The sequence below is a fragment of the Bidens hawaiensis genome, unplaced genomic scaffold, assembly GCF_021521415.1.
Source record: "Bidens hawaiensis isolate Kalapana, Puna unplaced genomic scaffold, B.hawaiensis_p1.1 tig00072155_1, whole genome shotgun sequence".
NCBI lineage: Eukaryota > Viridiplantae > Streptophyta > Magnoliopsida > Asterales > Asteraceae > Bidens > Bidens hawaiensis.
In genome coordinates, this window is record NW_027502628.1 from 2,943 (window position 1) to 21,464 (window position 18,522).

The following is an 18,522-nucleotide window of genomic DNA, read 5'->3' on the forward strand; positions in this document are numbered from 1 at the left end:
AGTTACTCATTTTGACCATTTTAGTTAATGACCCTTTTAGTTAAAATAACTTACCCAACCCAACCCAACCCAACCCATATAGTTTTCAAATCAATCTAAATTGACTCGTTTAAAATGATTTGGGTCAAGATTGTCACCCCTAGACCCTAATCCTATCCAACAAAGACAACTATTTGAATGCTAGTGTCATAAAATCACACATGAAGAGTTAAAGGTAGTTCTTAAGAAGATGGGAATGTCTTAAAGTGTTAAGTTTAGTGGGCAACAACTTGTTCAATACTATCTTTAAAACCGTAAGATGCCAAACAAGTGGAGATATATCGTCTTAATTTGCTCTACAAGAACAAAGGAGAGACGGTCACCCATCCTGCTACTATTTCCACCGGAGCACGCTTAACTGTGGATCTCTCCTCTCGTCCACTGCCATTAAGCCTAAAACGGGTTGGTGATTTAAGAGGCAGACTATTTACTTATGAACCAATGATCTCTCATGTCCAAGGCCGATGTGGGATTTGCCCAGCGTGTTACAACTTCTAAGTTATTGTATGATGTTTTGGGAAAGAGTATTTGAGACAATAATTAGACGGGAAACACAGGTTCTAGTAAATCAATTTGGAGTGATCTATAGAAAAAAAATATTTTGTCAAAAATTGAATTATTTATTTTTTGGGAAAGAATTAAATTATACATATTTTTATTCTGGGAATATATTTGTTGATGTTTCTAAAAGACAGTAACCGTTTTAGGATACTATAAATACATACTTATAGCGCCATAATAACATTATGATAATTACCATTTTTAATTTTGACCCATTAGAGTTAAAAAGACGTTTTATTTTTCTTTCCAAAACAACAAATAATTTTCCACTATAAATACATACTTGTTAATACAAATATGCAATACCAATACAAACCTATTCTCATTCTTCTTGTAACAATGCCTTCCAAAATCTTTATATTATTCTCGGTTGTTTCCTTTATTCTGATATCGAATGCTGTCACCGAGGCTCTAACACAGTACGAGTTCGTTGACGCGGTTTGTAAAAAACTAGGAAACGATCCGTTCTGCTTGGCGGTTTTAAAATCCGACGAAAGGAGTCAGTTTGCAAAAGACATAACTACGCTTACAATGATTGCGGTCAATGCAGCAACAAAGAACGCGACCACAACCCGAGATTATTTCCAAAGTGTCACAACTGGTCCTCCGGCTGTGTTGAAATCTCTAAAAGATTGCGTTGATCCGTATAATAATGCGATCACAGATTTTTCGATTAGTCTAAGGGAAGAGGATTGTTCGTTGTCCAGTTACGACATTCATGATGCTGGAGACGAGGTTAAACGTTGTCAAGCGTTTGTGGACTCGAACGGGGCTCATGATTCGTTTATAACTAACTGTAACAATGTTACTCTACAGTTTTGTAGGCTTGGTGAATCATTGGCTAACCTTATGTGTGACGGAACAGGAGAATAATAATCCTAGTACTTTTTTATTGTTGGTTTATTTAAGATTTTCTTATTTTTAATACCATTAATTTATTTAGAAGTCTTTATGAGCGTTACAATTGCGCAATTGTTATCTATATTAACTGTCTGATATCACACTATTCTTAGTTGATTTATTTTGTACGATTTATAATAAGTAAATTAACTAAACACGACTTTTTAGAACCGGGTCGACAGCAAAACAATCGCTAAAGACAATAATCTTGAATTTAGGAGAAAAAAATCAAACGTGTTGTTACATTTTTTTGTTGAGTTATTGTAGGGCCAAATTATGACTTGTGATATCAATGTGATGAAACGCGTTAAATATATATATTTTTGGTCAAGTAAAAGTAAATAATTAAAGTGAGCGAGAATTCCGGATCCGAGATGAGATCTTCGACACGCGTTCACCTTCAACGGGATAATTCTTCTAGAATATATTTTGTTTTACTATATATAGAGGCTTTATGTGTTTATTTTGTGTGGGTGTTGTATGTTGTAAATCACCACCCAATGGGAGCTCACCTTGGGTGGGTCAGTTCTTCATTAATATATCCTATCTTTTAATCGACAACGAGATCGTTCATATTTTATTTTTATGTTTATTATTTATGTTTGGTCATTTGATTTACCGCACCCGTCTCGACAAGTTTAACGAGAGCAAAATCGTTCGGTGATCGTTTTGGGACCTACAGTTATTTATTGAGTAATGTATATCAAAATTAGGGTTAATTAATAGTTTGAATTAAAAAGTCTTATTTAATTGGTTTATTTGATTATCATAATAGAGTTTGATCTGGGTTAGGATTAGAATGAGCTTATATAAAATATTGTTAGGGTTATTTAATTTGTTCAATTTTGTGTTTGATAAAGAACCTGATTTTCGAACAATCGCCTTATCGTTTAACCGAGAAATCTACTCTAAAGTCCAAGTATTTGACCATTTAGTGTTCTATTCTCTTCCTCTAGTTTAGTGTTTCTTTAGTTTCACTAAAGAGAGTCTAGGAAAATAACTTTATCATTTACATCTTACTGGTCAATTATTTAATAACGTAACGATACTTTAAGAAAAAGAACAAAATCATTAATAATATAATTTTAATCATCTGAATTTATCTTTACTCTCCTTCAAACAATCGCATACTTTAATCTTTATTTTATTTTTTAATGTCTAATAAATAAAGCTGGGCAATCTGGCTAATGACAAAAGACAATCGCATACGGCATACGTCTGCGATCTCAGACAGAGTTGGGTAGCTCAAGCCCACCATCTTCTGTTCTAGAAAAACATACCGTTCAAAAGCTTACTACAGTAAAACGCTGTTGAGATCGAATTCAAACTTGAAACATTCTAGTTTCCAACCATAATATTCTCTTCCTCCACAATAACAATTGAGCAAATGTAATTGTCAATCTTTTCTATATCTACAATTTTATCGAAAATTTTGTTTCTTATATTTGGGGAGAGAAATTAGGATTACATATTTTTTATTTTAAAAACTTATTGATTAATTATTGATTGATTGATGATAATAAAAGATATTTATTGATTTACGCGTATTAAAAATAAATGCATATTACTATGATACTAATTAAGAACTATCATATTCAAATATGAGGCGTTAAAAACTAAAGAAATCCAAACTGAATCAAACCAAATCAAAAATTAAAAAGCTGAAACCAAATGGTTTAATTTTTAAAAACTTATAAGCTAAATATCAGTTATAACTAGCCTAGAACCGACCCATAATTAACTTTTAAGAACAATTGATTAATAAATATTGATGCTGAATAAAAATACAAGCATTTGGGAAATTTTATATCGGTTACGAACATTGAGTAATCAATGACTGGATTTCAGCCGTAAGAAAGGGAAACAGTTGCTCTTGGAAAATGAGTGACAATTCACATGGTAAAATTTTAAAATTTAAAACTTTAGCTAAAAAAATTAGCTAAAAGTTACAATTTACATTAAACTTTAAACTTTAGCTATTAAATGAAATATAGTCAACAAAATGATCATATATTGTGAATATAATTACAATTTACATTAAAATTAGATAAATTACATAATTAAAATTACACAAATATCTTATAAGTAAAACATTCATTGTACGCTATATTTGTGATTGTATTGGTCGATATACATTGTTTATCAAAAATCAAAATCTTTAGTCCATGTTTCGTTGTAACTCTAGATAAGGTAATATACAGGTCGGCTTATAACTCTTCCATGTGACTATTAAGGTTCTTCATGTATATACCAACCCTAGATAAATGGTAATGTATCCATGAAACTAACAAAAAAAATATTTATGCACATAAAAATATATTAAAAAGTCAAAAATTTTGTTCAAAAGAAGCCAAAACTTATTATAGAATCTTTGTGCAAAACAGAAAATAACCAACAAATACGAACGTCGTATTCAGTTCATGTGTACGATATAATTTGGTTTCGGGTCTTGTTGAGGTTAGCTGGACCTACCAACCCAAGAACATGGGTACACAAACCGTGAAACAATTTAAAAAAACATTCAAAACAATATTTTGTCGGCTATTGAATTTGAATAAATAAAGGTTTCGGGTCGTCTTTGTGTTAGTTGGATCTACCAACCCAGGAACACGAGTACACGAACCGTGCTGCAATATTTTTGAAAAAACAAAAAAAAATAAAGAAATGAAGAAAACAAAAGATATCCCAGTGATACCTTGCTGCCGGTTGTGCTTTAGTTTTGAAAGGTTGATATAGTAAAGTTGCATCAATTACCACCATCTGGTGTTATTTGGTCATCTATTCAGAACCGTAATACATCTTATGCAGCTATTGAATCTGAAAATATATCAAAAAGTCAAAACTTTTGTTCAAAAGAAGCCAAATCTTGTTATAAAAACTTGGTGCAAAACTTAAAATAACCAACAAATACGAATGTCGTGTTCAGTTCATGTGTACGATATAATTTTGTTTCGGTTCGTGTTCGGGTTAGCTGGACCTACTAATCCAAGAACACAGGTACACAAACAGTGAAACAATTAAAAAAAACAATATTTTGTCGGCTATTGAATCTGAAAATATAACAAGGTTTCGGGTCGTCTTCGGGTTAGCTGGACCTACCAACCTAAGAACACGAGTACACGAAGCCTGCTACAATATTTTTTAAAAATGAAAAAAAATAGAGAATAGAGAAAACAAAAGAAATCCAAGTGATACTTTGATGCCGGTTGTGCTTTATTTTTGAAAGGTTGATGTAGTAAAGTTGCATCAATTACTACCATCTTGTGTTATTTGGTCATCTTTTCGGAACCGTAATACATCTTACGCAGCTATTGAATATGAAAATAAAAATATATTAAAAAGTCAAAACATTTGTTCAAAAAAAGCCAAAACTTGCTATAGAATCTTGGTGCAAAACATAAAATAACCAACAAACACGAATGTCGTGTTCGGGTTAGCTGGACCTACCAACCCAAGAACACAAGTACACTAATCGTGAAACAATTTTTAAAATTCTAAACAATATTATGTCGGCTAATGAATCCGAAAGTATAATAAGGTCTCGGGTCGTCTTCGGGATAACTGGACCTACCAACCCAGGAACACGAGTACACGAACCGTGCTGCAATATTTTTTTAAAAATAAAAAAAACAAAAGAAATCCAAGTGATACCTTGGCGCAGCAAGGGACTATGGTTATTGCAGCGTGAGCGATGTGGACGACATCGATAATGGAAACCGTAACTCCATCTGCACCAAACCAAATGCAATTTAGATATACAACCTGTATGTATAATGTTTATATCAAATGTATAAAATGAAACATACAACACTGTCTTTACCTCTATCGACAACAGAAAGATGTAAAAACTTTCCATCGTGCATGTGGTGCAGGGCATCAACAATAGGTGTATCGATTGTAACATATTCTGGATTTGGAGTCATTACCTACATATAAATCATGAAAAAATTTAAAAATTAGTTGAAAAGATAGTGAATAACCACTTACCAATATAGCATCTTACTGTTACATTAAAATTGCTATTACAATATAATATATGTTATTTATCGCTTGATAATATATTAATTAAAAAGTGACAACTATATACATATATAGCAATAATCAACATCAACCAAAAATTTAGATAACACCATCAAATCAATTTCAAAGGTCCATTCTCTTGTTTTAATCACACCCCGTGATTCATGGTAAGCACCAACAGTTCTAAAGCATGGAATTGTAAAATTACCTAAAAGTAAGCAACAATGGAACACTCTGAAGCAAAGGTGGAGATGAACGATAGTAGCGGTGGAGATGAACAGTCTCATAGGTTTAATCGGATAAGGGAGAAGGTAGCGCAGTAATGGTAGATTGGCAGCGAAAGGAAGAGGCGCCTAATGAGTGTCTGTAGCGTAAGGTTTTTGGAATGGGGAAACAAATGGATTGAATAATATATGGATCCAGATAACATTAGTTGGCCAGTTGATCAAAATTAATACCATTTTAATGAATTTGGGTTAAAAAAGGTGAGGAGTGATGGCAGGTTGACAAGTGGCAAAATATAGTCGTCTTTTATTAGGGTAGTAAGATTACCAAAATTTAGGTATTTAATCAAATGTAATTTAGGGGTTTTCTTTTTAATTTATAGATTAATTTTAATATTAACACACACCTCAAATGTTACACATTTAAATTTTACATTTCCTGATATTGAAATAATGTTTTAAGATGACATAAAATCAAATATTGGTGATTGCCTAACGAATTTTCTACACACACCCTTGCGTTTTTCTAAAAAACCTCTCAATAGGCGGCATATAATGCTATATGCGGCCTATTAAGGGGTTTTTTTGGAAAACCCACCAATTTGTCTTATTATGTTTTATATTTTAATTTTTTATGTTTTTTCTTTTCTTTTTATGTTTTATGTTTTAATTTTATTATTTTGTTTCCTTTTATTTTTTGTTTTTATATAACATTCTTTTTTTGAAAAAGATGTGTTTTTATAGCAATTTTTTTTTCCAAAACAAAACAAAAACACGTATACACCAAAACAATAAACACGTATATACACCAAACCAAAACATTATTATATACAAAACATCGAGTTTATACAAAATAAAACAAAATATATACAAACTATAAAAACGGGGTGTCATCGATGTCGGGGGACGTAAAGTCGCATCATGAACATCGACTTGGTCGTCGGCCATGCGTCTGACGCCCGATCCCTTACCAGCGTCGTCCACTTCGTCGATTCGTTCGCGTCTAACGCTCGACGTGCTCGTCTCGTGGTCAAAAGTAGGTGGGGATGGTACCTCGTACCTATTACCGCGCTGAGGGGTGCTGCAGTAACCGACGACCCAACCAATTTGACGATGCACCTGTAGCATCGACCGCTGCATCTCCAGTTGCGCCCGCTGTATGTCCTGCATCCCCGTTGCATCTCCAGCTACACCCGCTCAATGTGCTGTAACCTGGCGACAATGTCGGCATCCAAACACATTGCGCGATAAGTACGGGGGACGTGCTTCGGCGGTGGCTAATATCAAACAATAACAAATTAATAAAATAGACGAAATAAAAGTAAACTTTAAACGATAATTTAATAACGTATCTCATGTGCGTCAACATCAGCATCCGCGTCCCCACATGCATCCTTCTCCTCATCGATAATATAATAACGTACCTCATGTGCGTTAACATCGCGTTCAATGCAGCAGCAAAGAACTCAACAATGACCCGAGATTCCTTCCTCCAAGTGAAAACTGGTCCTCCGATTGTGATGAAATCTCTAAAATATTGCATTGATTCGTATGTTAGTGTGATAGCAAACTTTAAGATTTGTCTAAACAAAGGTGCGTGTGATTTTAGCGGGTATGACATTCATGTTGCTAGAGACTTGGTTGAACATTGTCAATTTGTTGTTGATTCTAACGGGGCTTGTGATTCGTTTATAACTTCTTGTAACAATGTCACTAAAGATATTTGTCGACTTGCTGATTTGTTGGCAAACCTTATGTATGCCGAAACAAGAAATTAATCCTAGTACTCTATTATTATTTATTATTATTATTATTATTATTATTATTATTATTAACATCCAGTTTAGATAATTGGCATACCACTGACCCACCAATCATCTCTATTCTATCCTTAGGAAGAAACGTACCCATCTATAGGTGAAATAAACCCTTTGAACCCAAGACCTACTTTATGATTTGTTACGATGAGAAGCATCCAAAACCTAACATCTGTTTTTATTTTCTTATTTATTTTATAAAATTGTCGGGATAGTTACTGTGTTTCCGGCTTAAGCAATGGCTGGCTTGGTCAAAGTTGGTTATATACGTATAAGTGTACGAAACAATCATAACCCTTAATTTCACTTAAAACAAAAACGCAATGTCAAAATGTAAATAATGAAAAAAAAAAATATAGGTTGCTTTTAGTTACACATAAATACATAATTATTGCTTAATTAGTTGCATAATTTTCTGTTGGGTTTCTATGGATATTTTAGACTTAGTTAATCATTTAACTAGTCATTAAAAGGCGGAAGCGTGATTATCTATAAACTTTATGTACATATATCCATATATATATTACAAGTTCATATGTGTGTTAGTCTATGAATAACCCTTTATTCTTGTTTCAAGATTACCATTAATCTTAAGATTAGAAACCCGAGACTAAGGATCAAATAATACGGAAAAACTAAACTATCAAAGCTTGTAAAACTTACATTCTTAACTCCTTAAGAGATGTAGTTGATGGTTGAAGAAGATGATGTTGATGCTAGACTTTCAAAGGGAAAATCCTCAAACGGAAGATACCCCGAGCCTCCAACACACACCGAGCTATGTTAGGAAGCTTGAACACGAGAAACCAAGACTCGAACCTCTTTTGTTTCTTGACTTCGGCCGAACCAAAAACAAGAAGGAAAGAGAGTGGTATATCTTTGAAAGTGTGTTGAACCATTCTTATATATATGAGATCATATCTCAATCAAATCTATGGTTAGGTTCATTTTTGGTCAAGTAAACTTTACTCAATCTCCAACAAAACTTTACCAACTTTGACCAAGTGTATGGAGTGTGTGTGTGACTCATGTTTAAATGATATATTTTATACTTTATAAAATATATAAACACCCCATCTTTTATAAACCATTTTATAAAAGAACACATGTCTAAATAATCATTCCAATAATAATTATTTGAATAAATAAATTAACCAATTAATTTATTTAACACTTTCAAGTAATTATTCAGAAACCCGATTTCTGAATGTGTCGTGTTCTGTATTTGTTTTATAGATTATATCTCAACAAATACATAATTGGTGTGTGTCTAACTCGTTATTGGGTATGACCCGACTTGGATCAAACACGGCTAGCCACACTAACCTAATTATGTGTCTCGGGCATACGGTATTCCAACAATCTCCCACTTGCACGAGACTCATGGGAAGTTAATGCTAATGGTGAATACCGCCTAACAACAGGTCACCATCCCTAGTGTGTTTGACTAAGTGCCATTCAATAACATCATCCCCTTCAAGTCCATACTTGATATGATATAGGTAAGTCTTATCATTACATCCCTTTGTTACTAGATGTCCTGTCAAATCGAAGAGACACAGAGTGATCATTCTCTCAATGATTTAACTTAACAGGCCTTAGACATCTAAACTCTCAACACATAAGAGGAACAAATCCCATCTTGACTGCATACACCCTTGTTGACATCTCGTATGATATCTGAGCTCTTTCTTACACGTTATCGTGTTACCGAAATAACAAAGAAGAGAGTCAAGTTATCAGACTTGATGAAAAACCAGATCCAATATGCATCTTAGGTCAAAGGACACAATGATACTCGCCTTTACTCAAGGATTACTTATGATCAGTTACACTAACTCTATGCAGTGATCCTTGAGAGCGGGTCAGTCCAATATTTGTATCCCACAAATATCTATGAACTTTGGTGGCAAACCTATGCCCTATATTCATCACATGAATATCAACCAATCCGGGTTCATAATAGTCTTACCTTCATACTTGTTCCCACAAGTATGATCGACTACGGACGTTTAGAACAACATAAGTCATTCATGGATTAAACATGCAAATATAGAACATAACTCATTGAATAATTAAAACATAATTAATTTTCATGAGATACCCATTACATTCGTTCTTATACAAACACTAAACACAGATTAAATCCACTCACTAGAATACCGAAGTCCTAATGCACAAACATGACCCACATGCTTTGGCCTATCAAGGAGCTTCGTGAGTGGGTCCGCAATATTTTGATCGGTATGAACTTTATGAATACATATCTTTCCCTTTTCAACTTCATCCCTTATGTAGTTGAATCTGCGCTCAATGTGCCTCGTTTTCTGATGAGCACGAGGCTCCTTGATCTGTGCAATAGCACCCTCATTGTCACAGAATATCTCTAGGGGCTCCTGAATGGTAGAGATAATCCCTAGATCCATGATGAACTTTTTCATCCATGCAGCCTCTTGGGCTGCCATTGAAGCGGCGATGTACTCAGATTCTGTAGTGGATAACGCGACAACATCCTGCTTCGAACTCTTCCAAGAGACAGCGCCTCCATTCAAAATGAAGACATATCCCGACTGTGACCGAGAATCATCTCGGTCATTTTGGAAACTCGCATCCACGTAACCCTTTACGACGAGTTCCTCCTCACCAGACCCATATATTAAAAACATATCCTTAGTCCTTCTAAGGTATTTTAATATATTCTTGACAGCCATCCAATGACTGTCACCTGGGTTGTGCTGGTATCTACTCGTTATGCTTAAAGCATACGAGACGTCCGGTCTAGTGCACATCATTGCATACATAATAGATCCTATTGCCGAAGCATAAGGAACATGCTTCATCCTATCCTGCTCTTCCTTAGAGCTAGGACTTTGGGATGAGCTTAACAAGGTTCCTCTAGGAATAGGTACCAAACCTTTCTTAGAGTTTTCCATCCTGAAGCTTTTCAGGATTTTATCAATGTATGCACTTTGATTGAGTCCGATCAATTTCCTTTGTCTATCCCTATAGACCTTTATTCCCAAGATATATGTCGCTTCTCCAAGATCCTTAATTGAGAAACGACTACTTAACCACGCTTTAACGCTTTCCATACTTGGTATATCATTTCCAAATAAAAGTATATCATCGACATACAAAATAAGGAACATGACTATACTCCCACTAGCCCATTTATACACACACGCCTCATCACCGTTTTGGACGAAACCAAACGCTTTGATTTCTTCATTAAAACGATGATTCCACATCCGTGATGCTTGTTTCAACCCGTAGATTGATTTCCTTAACTTACATACTTTGTCAGGATTAGATGGATCGACAAAACCTTCAGGCTGAACCATATGGACATCTTCCTCAAGATATCCATTAAGAAAAGCGGTCTTGACATCCATCTGCCATATCTCATAATCAAAATGAGCTTCAATGGCAAATAATATCCTGATCGACTTAAGCATCGCGACCGGCGAGAAGGTTTCATCATAATCAATCCCTTGAGTTTGTGTGAAACCTTTTGCTACAAGTCGTGCTTTGTAAGTATCTAGATTTCCATGCATATCGGTCTTCTTCTTGAAGACCCACTTACATCCAACCAGTTTGGAGTTAAGTGGACGATCAACCAATTCCCAAACTTGGTTATCGTGCATGGATTGCATCTCGGCGCTCATGGCTTCAAGCCATTTTTCACAATCAGGTTGTGACATAGCATCTTTGTAGGAGATCGGTTCATCCGAATCGACCAAGTAGCAACCATCCACGAGAAATCCATATCTCTCGGGAGGTTGACTAACCCTACTAGATCTGCGAGCAACGTGTGTATGATCAACCATTTGATCACCTTCAACATCCTCGTGTTGAAAGCTAGTATCGACCAACTGTGTATCATCCAGTGATTCTTGAACCTCTTCAAGTTCCACTCTCTTTTCACTAGGTCCTTCCATAAGGAACTTAGTTTCTAAGAAGTATCCTTTGCGTGAAACAAATACTCTTTGTTCACTAGGATCATAGAATATATATCCTATATCATCCTTTGGGTATCCTATGAAGATACACTTGATGGATCGAGCCTCAAGCTTATTTGGGGTGTCACGTTTAACATAAACTTTGCATCCCCATACCCTTAAATATGAAAGGGATGGAACCTTTCCATGCCACACTTCATAGGGTGTTCGATCCACCTTTTTGGTCGGGGCCATATTCAAAATACGAGCTGCTGTAAGTAGTGCATATACCCAAAATGATGGTGGTAGTGAGCTTCGTGCCATCATTGATCGAACCATGTCCAACAGTGTTCGATTCCTCCTCTCGGATACTCCGTTATGTTGAGGAGTACCAGGAGGAGTGAGCTGTGAAACAATTCCACAATCTCTAAGATGACTTTGAAAAGCATCACTTAGGTATTCGCCTCCTCTATCGGAGCGGAGTACCTTGATTGTTCGGTCGAGCTGATTTTGTACTTCATTTTGAAATTCCTTGAACATTTCAAAGGCTTCATGTTTGTGTTTCATTAGATACACATACCCATATCGACTAAAATCGTCGGTAAAGGTAATGAAGTACCTTTCACTATTCCTACTAGTGGGATTGAGAGGTCCGCATACATCCGTATGTATGATACCTAACAAGTCCTTAGCCCTTTCATTTGTACCTTTGAAAGGCTCTTTGGTCATCTTGCCTTGAATACAAGATTCACACTCATCAAACGAACCTAACTCGTTTGTTTTCAAAATACCATTCTTTTGGAGAGTATTTACACGATTCTTGTTTATGTGTCCAAGGCGACAATGCCAAATGTAGGAATCACTCAAATCCTTTTTGAGTCTTTTGGTGGAAGTTTGATATAATGAGCTATTTGAGGTATTATCATGAACCAATTCATAAATACCGTTGTTTGGTACAGCTTTAAAATAAAAGATACCATTAGATGATACATGCATTTTTGATTTTACAAATTTAAAGTCAAAATTACATTGTCTAAGAAGGTGCACGGAAATAATGTTCCTAGTCAAACTAGGAGCATACAAAACATTCCTCAAAACAACTTCCAAACCACTTGGAAGCGATAAAGTGAAGTCTCCTCTAGCGACCACGTGCACCCTTGCACCGTTGCCCATGAAAAGACTTACTTCGCCCTTCTTTAAGTCTTCATTCCTTTTGAACCCCTGCAACCAATTGCAAATGTGAGTTCCACATCCGGTATCCAATACCCATGTGTTAGAAGAAATAAGATTTAGCTCAATATTAATCATAAAGACATTACCCGAGGCATGCCCCGCATTCCTCTTGTCTCTTAGCTCCTTTAGGTAGACCGGGCAATTGCGTTTCCAATGTCCGGTCTCCCCACAACCAAAACAAGGATCATCCTTATGACCCCTCGGTTCCACAACCTTTTGTTTCTTTGCCATAACCGGTGCCTTGCCCTTACCCTTAAGATGCACAGGAGGACCCTTTCTTTTTGCTACCTTAGCCTTAGGATTGGGCTGAGATCGATTCTTGGATCCACCTTCATTGATCGCAAACACGGGTAAAACCCTTTTACCCATGCTCGCCTCGGCTGTTTTAAGCATTGAGTGAAGTTCTCCAATGTTTTTGTCCCACCCGTTCATGTTATAATTTAACACGAAAGTGTCGAACCTTTTCGACAAAGAGTTAAGGATCAAATCCGTTGCTAACTCTTTTGAGATGGGACAATTGAGCTTGGCGAGGCGATCAATGTAACTTTTCATCTTAAGTACATAAGTTGAAACTGGTTGATTATCATCCATTCTACATGCATGCAAGGCTCGAACCGTTTTGAACCTTTCAACCCTCGATTGCTTAAGGAACATTTCCTTAAGTTGAGTAATCATGTCGTACGCATTATGGTTTTCGAAATCCTTTTGGATTTCGGGAACCATAGTCGCCAACATGAGGCATGACACTTGATTGGAATCTTCCCTGTGTTGGACCCAATTCATGTATTCAACCTCACTTCCCTCTTCCGGTTTCGTTGGGGATAGGTGTTTCCAAAACATGATATAATTTTTCTTGTTTTAGAACAATCCTTAAATTTCGGAACCAATCCGAAAAGTTATTGTGGTTAAGACGGTCTTTAGCGAGAATAGATCGGAGAGATACATTTTGGACGTTAGGGATTATGTTGTCGTCGACGTGTGCGGCCATCTGCAGAATTTTAATTAAGTTCATTTTAGTGTTTTACTTATTTTAATTATTAATACCCTTTTATATATACCAAATATAATTAATAATTAAAATCTAGAATCCAACGATAAACCCGACTCCGATTAGGTGACCTTTTTCCCATTGTCGGTTTATCAAGGTAGTTATTCATAACAATTGCAAACCCTTTTGCAACTTCTAGAGTTTATGGGACCGGTTCGAAATCATATTTCGTGTCGGCATGTTTATCCCATCAACACCTATTATACCCCATGCTTGGGTGACCCTCTTCACATGGTTCTAATTTAAGTCGTCCTACTTGTATCAACTTGTAATATCAACATACAAATGGTTAGGTGACCTTTTTCCCATTTATATGCCAATATTACCTCAACATATTAATTTACTCTACGCGGTTAGGTGACCTTTTTCCCACTAAGAGCTTACTAATATGTTAAGCGTTATACAAAAGGATGGTGTTTAACTTGTTATCCTTAATTTTAAAAGGGATTTTTAGTTTTAATAATTCTAGTTGTAAAACTTTAAATCATGTTCTAACATGCATTTAGTAACATGATTATTTTGAAACCATTTTCAAAATTCTAATTTATAATAAAACCATTTTATTATGGGCGTGAGACGGCTAGTTAATAAATCCATTTTATTAAACTACGTGTCACGTGATTACCGATAATTGTTAGAACCCGTTTTATGCTTTGTTAATTAATTCTATGTGACGAAGTTGATATCCTAATATCTAACAACCACATAATCAAACAATCAATTAACAAGCATACACAATTATACTAGACACGAGCCACTAAGTTAGACCACACTTGTTAGCCGAAACAAGTGTGTGTCTTAGGTCCGATCCTAAGGGACACACGACACATGGATGTTGTAGCTCCCACTTGATCCCGCATCCAAATGCGTCAAACATCTTCTTCAACCCCGTTGTAATCCATTGGGCTTGAACTTGGGCTTTAGCTTCCATAAGCTTCCATTTGGGCTCAATTGGTGGGCTTAGGTCCTTTTGGGCTTGAATCCCCTTAATGGGCTTGTGAGGCCCATTATCACCATACCCGGCCCAATAAGGCCCAAACTTCCAATTTTGCAATCTTCTTTAATTTTACAAAACCAAATGTCCTAATACATTTTTAATTCTATAAAATAAAGATATTACAAATAATCTATTTAATACATACCCATATGAATAAATAATTACAAAATTACAAAACTGCCCCTAATTAATTATTACAAACCGAAACTTGAATAATTAATTACAATTACAATCATCAACCACAAACAAACATCCATTTTGGTCTATGGCTCGGTCTAGTTTTAATAAATAACAAACATAACCCGTTATGTTTTAGGATCCCTAGCCCAACCCATTTGGGCTTGACCCAATAACTTGTTCTTGGGCTTCGGCCCATAAGAAAGTCTCATGGGCTTCGGCCCATTTAACTTTCTTCCCTTTTTTCGGTTAACCCATTAACCAAAAGAAGTGGGCTTCGGCCCAATAGCTCGGTTTTATTTATTTATTTATTTATTTATTTTTTTTTTGAACAAAGCCAAAAATATAACAAGATTAAATACAAAAAAAAATCATGCATGTTAATTTTTTGTATAAAATCTTTCAAGGGGAAAATATAAAACCGAAAACCCGAAGCTTAGTTTCCCGTATCCCGGCTCTTGATGCCATTTGTTGGGTTTCTATGGATATTTTAGACTTAGTTAATCATTTAACTAGTCATTAAAAGGCGGAAGCGTAATTATCTATAAACTTTATGTACATATATCCATATATATATTACAAGTTCATATGTGTGTTAGTCTATGAATAACCCTTTATTCTTGTTTCAAGATTACCATTAATCTTAAGATTAGAAACCCGAGACTAAGGATCAAATAATACGGAAAAACTAAACTATCAAAGCTTGTAAAACTTACATTCTTAACTCCTTAAGAGATGTAGTTGATGGTTGAAGAAGATGATGTTGATGCTAGACTTTCAAAGGGAAAATCCTCAAACGGAAGATACCCCGAGCCTCCAACACACACCGAGCTATGTTAGGAAGCTTGAACACGAGAAACCAAGACTCGAACCTCTTTTGTTTCTTGACTTCGGCCGAACCAAAAACAAGAAGGAAAGAGAGTGGTATATCTTTGAAAGTGTGTTGAACCATTCTTATATATATGAAATCATATCTCAATCAAATCTATGGTTAGGTTCATTTTTGGTCAAGTAAACTTTACTCAATCTCCAACAAAACTTTACCAACTTTGACCAAGTGTATGGAGTGTGTGTGTGACTCATGTTTAAATGATATATTTTATACTTTATAAAATATATAAACACCCCATCTTTTATAAACCATTTTATAAAAGAACACATGTCTAAATAATCATTCCAATAATAATTATTTGAATAAATAAATTAACCAATTAATTTATTTAACACTTTCAAGTAATTATTCAGAAACCCGATTTCTGAATGTGTCGTGTTCTGTATTTGTTTTATAGATTATATCTCAACAAATACATAATTGGTGTGTGTCTAACTCGTTATTAGGTATGACCCGACTTGGATCAAACACGGCTAGCCACATTAACCTAATTATGTGTCTCGGGCATACGGTATTCCAACATTTTCTTCATACGTAATTACCTTTTTTTTAGTGTTATTACTTTTCTTCACGCATAAGTATTTAACTTCATACGTACGTATTATTATTTCATGCGTTTTTTCGTGCGAAAATATGTAAATGATTTTTTAGGTTAGAGAAATATGCAATAATATAATATAATATAATAGCTTTATAAAACGAGAGTATTAGGACAAATATATCATTAGTTTCAAATGGCATAACTGCTTAAGTTAGGTATTTTCGTTCAAAATAACCAATATTTAGCAGTTATACTTATAAATACATACTTGTAAGCATTCTACTTGTAATGATGCCATCTTTGTCATCCTCAGCAATAGTTTTCGTTTTTTTGATTGTTTTGGTTATTGTGATACCAAATGCTGCTCCCTGCAACGTTCATAAACCGTACCAGTTGGTTAACAATGTTTGTCGAAAACTAGAAAATAAGCGGTTCTGCTTGGCGGCCTTAAAATCCGACACAAGGAGTAAGTTTGCAAAAAACATAACTACCCTTACAACGATTGCTGTCAATGTGGCAGCAAAGAACTCGACAGCAACCCGAGATTCCTTCCTTGGAGTGAAGACTGGTTCTCCGGGTTTGTTGAAATCTCTAAAATATTGCATCAATTCGTACAATAATGTGATCACAACTTTCAGAATCTGTCTAAGCGAAGGCGAGTGTACTTTGATCGGTTATGACATTTATCTTGCTGGAGACTCGGTTAGACTTTGTCAATCGATTACGGATCGCAACGGGGCTCATGATTCGTTTATAACCACTAGTAACAAAGTCACTCTAGAGTTTTGTGGGCTTGCTGAATTATTGGCCGATCTTATGTGTGACAAAAAGCGAGTTAAAACCTAGTACTTTATGATTTGTTTTAAAGAGAAGATGCATCAAATACTAAATCGTGTGTGTTTAAGATAAAGTTTCATATTCATAATATAATTATCTCGGGTAGTTCGGCTTTATTAGTTGGTGATTCATAAATATATAAATCTTTTCTCATTCCTACGTGTTGTCAACCATTAGTTTATATTATAACGATTGTGCAATTGATGATATATTATAACGATTGTGTAATATTGATGATATATTTTTTTGTTAACTACTTTTAAGATCCACCTTTAAAGTTTTTTGGGTCTTACAGTTTGGTTGTAAAAATATTGTTAAAATGTCTCAATTGAGTTTAGAATCCATAACCTTTTGGTTGAAAAACATACATCTTAAAATGCCACTAAACCAAGCCAGTAATTGTGTGATTAAGTTTAAACATTATATATACATATATAATTTTTTTTAAAGATATCCGGGCCTACTGGCCCTCCCTTATAGCCGGCCATGATACAGCACACCACCCTTAAGTGTGTGATCTCAAACCATTAATTTTTTTTTCTTTTAAGAGTTGATGTAGGGTTTGTCTATTGGATAGAGGTAGTTGTCTCTTAAAGGGGAGGTTCAGATTCAAACGTGTACAAAAGAGTAGAGTTATATATGTGATTGTAATAGGAGTAATATTTATCGTTAAAATTCCATATTACCTTTTAAGAATTATAATATAGAGAAATGATCAAATAAGAAGTTTGGTTTTCCTAGGAAGGCTAGGAAGGATGGTATTATAGTCTACTACCTTAATATTGAAACCCACTTAATTTAATTTCAAAAACTCACTTAATTAAAACACACTTAATTAAAACCCACTTAAATTTTCATTCGTCTCCTACAACTACCACCGCCCACTGCCACCCACCGCCACCACCTTGCCGGAAAAGTCTTCGGAAATTTCGCCGGAAAATAAAACACTATGAAAAACACAATGAAAAAGACACAATGTAAAAAAACACAATGATAAAAACACTATGAAAATAAAAACACAATGACAAAAAGACAATGAAAACACAATTAAATAACACAATGCAAAAAACACTATGAAAAAATAAAACACAATTGTATAACACAATTTTGTAAAACACAATTATGATAAAACACACCTTGTAAAAACCCACGATTTTTTTTTATTTTTATAAAGCAATGGTACTCATATAAAAGATAAAAAAACACTCGTTTTTATGATGAAATTGTTTTGAAAAAAAAAATGTCGTATAAAAAAGTTATGAGCGTTTTAAAATGATGAGGGTATTTGACATGTGCCT

The 18,522-nt window shown here is 34.8% G+C and overlaps 2 protein-coding genes across 2 annotated transcripts; both read left to right on the forward strand.

Annotated features, from left to right (window-relative positions):
• Window positions 1-939: 939 nt before the first annotated feature.
• On the forward strand, window positions 940-1,473 carry LOC143605955 (uncharacterized). The gene has a single exon (XM_077081888.1). It carries the CDS (start codon window positions 940-942, stop codon window positions 1,471-1,473), a length of 534 nt encoding a protein of 177 aa, XP_076938003.1.
• Window positions 1,474-16,678: 15,205 nt separating this feature from the next.
• On the forward strand, window positions 16,679-17,233 carry LOC143605956 (uncharacterized). Its single transcript, XM_077081889.1, has one exon. It carries the CDS (start codon window positions 16,679-16,681, stop codon window positions 17,231-17,233), a length of 555 nt encoding a protein of 184 aa, XP_076938004.1.
• Window positions 17,234-18,522: the final 1,289 nt, after the last annotated feature.

Coding starts and splice junctions, on each gene's coding strand:
- LOC143605955 (XM_077081888.1), top strand. CDS start 940: ATGCCTTCCAAAATCTTTATATTATTCTCGGTTGTTTCCTTTATTCTG.
- LOC143605956 (XM_077081889.1), top strand. CDS start 16,679: ATGCCATCTTTGTCATCCTCAGCAATAGTTTTCGTTTTTTTGATTGTT.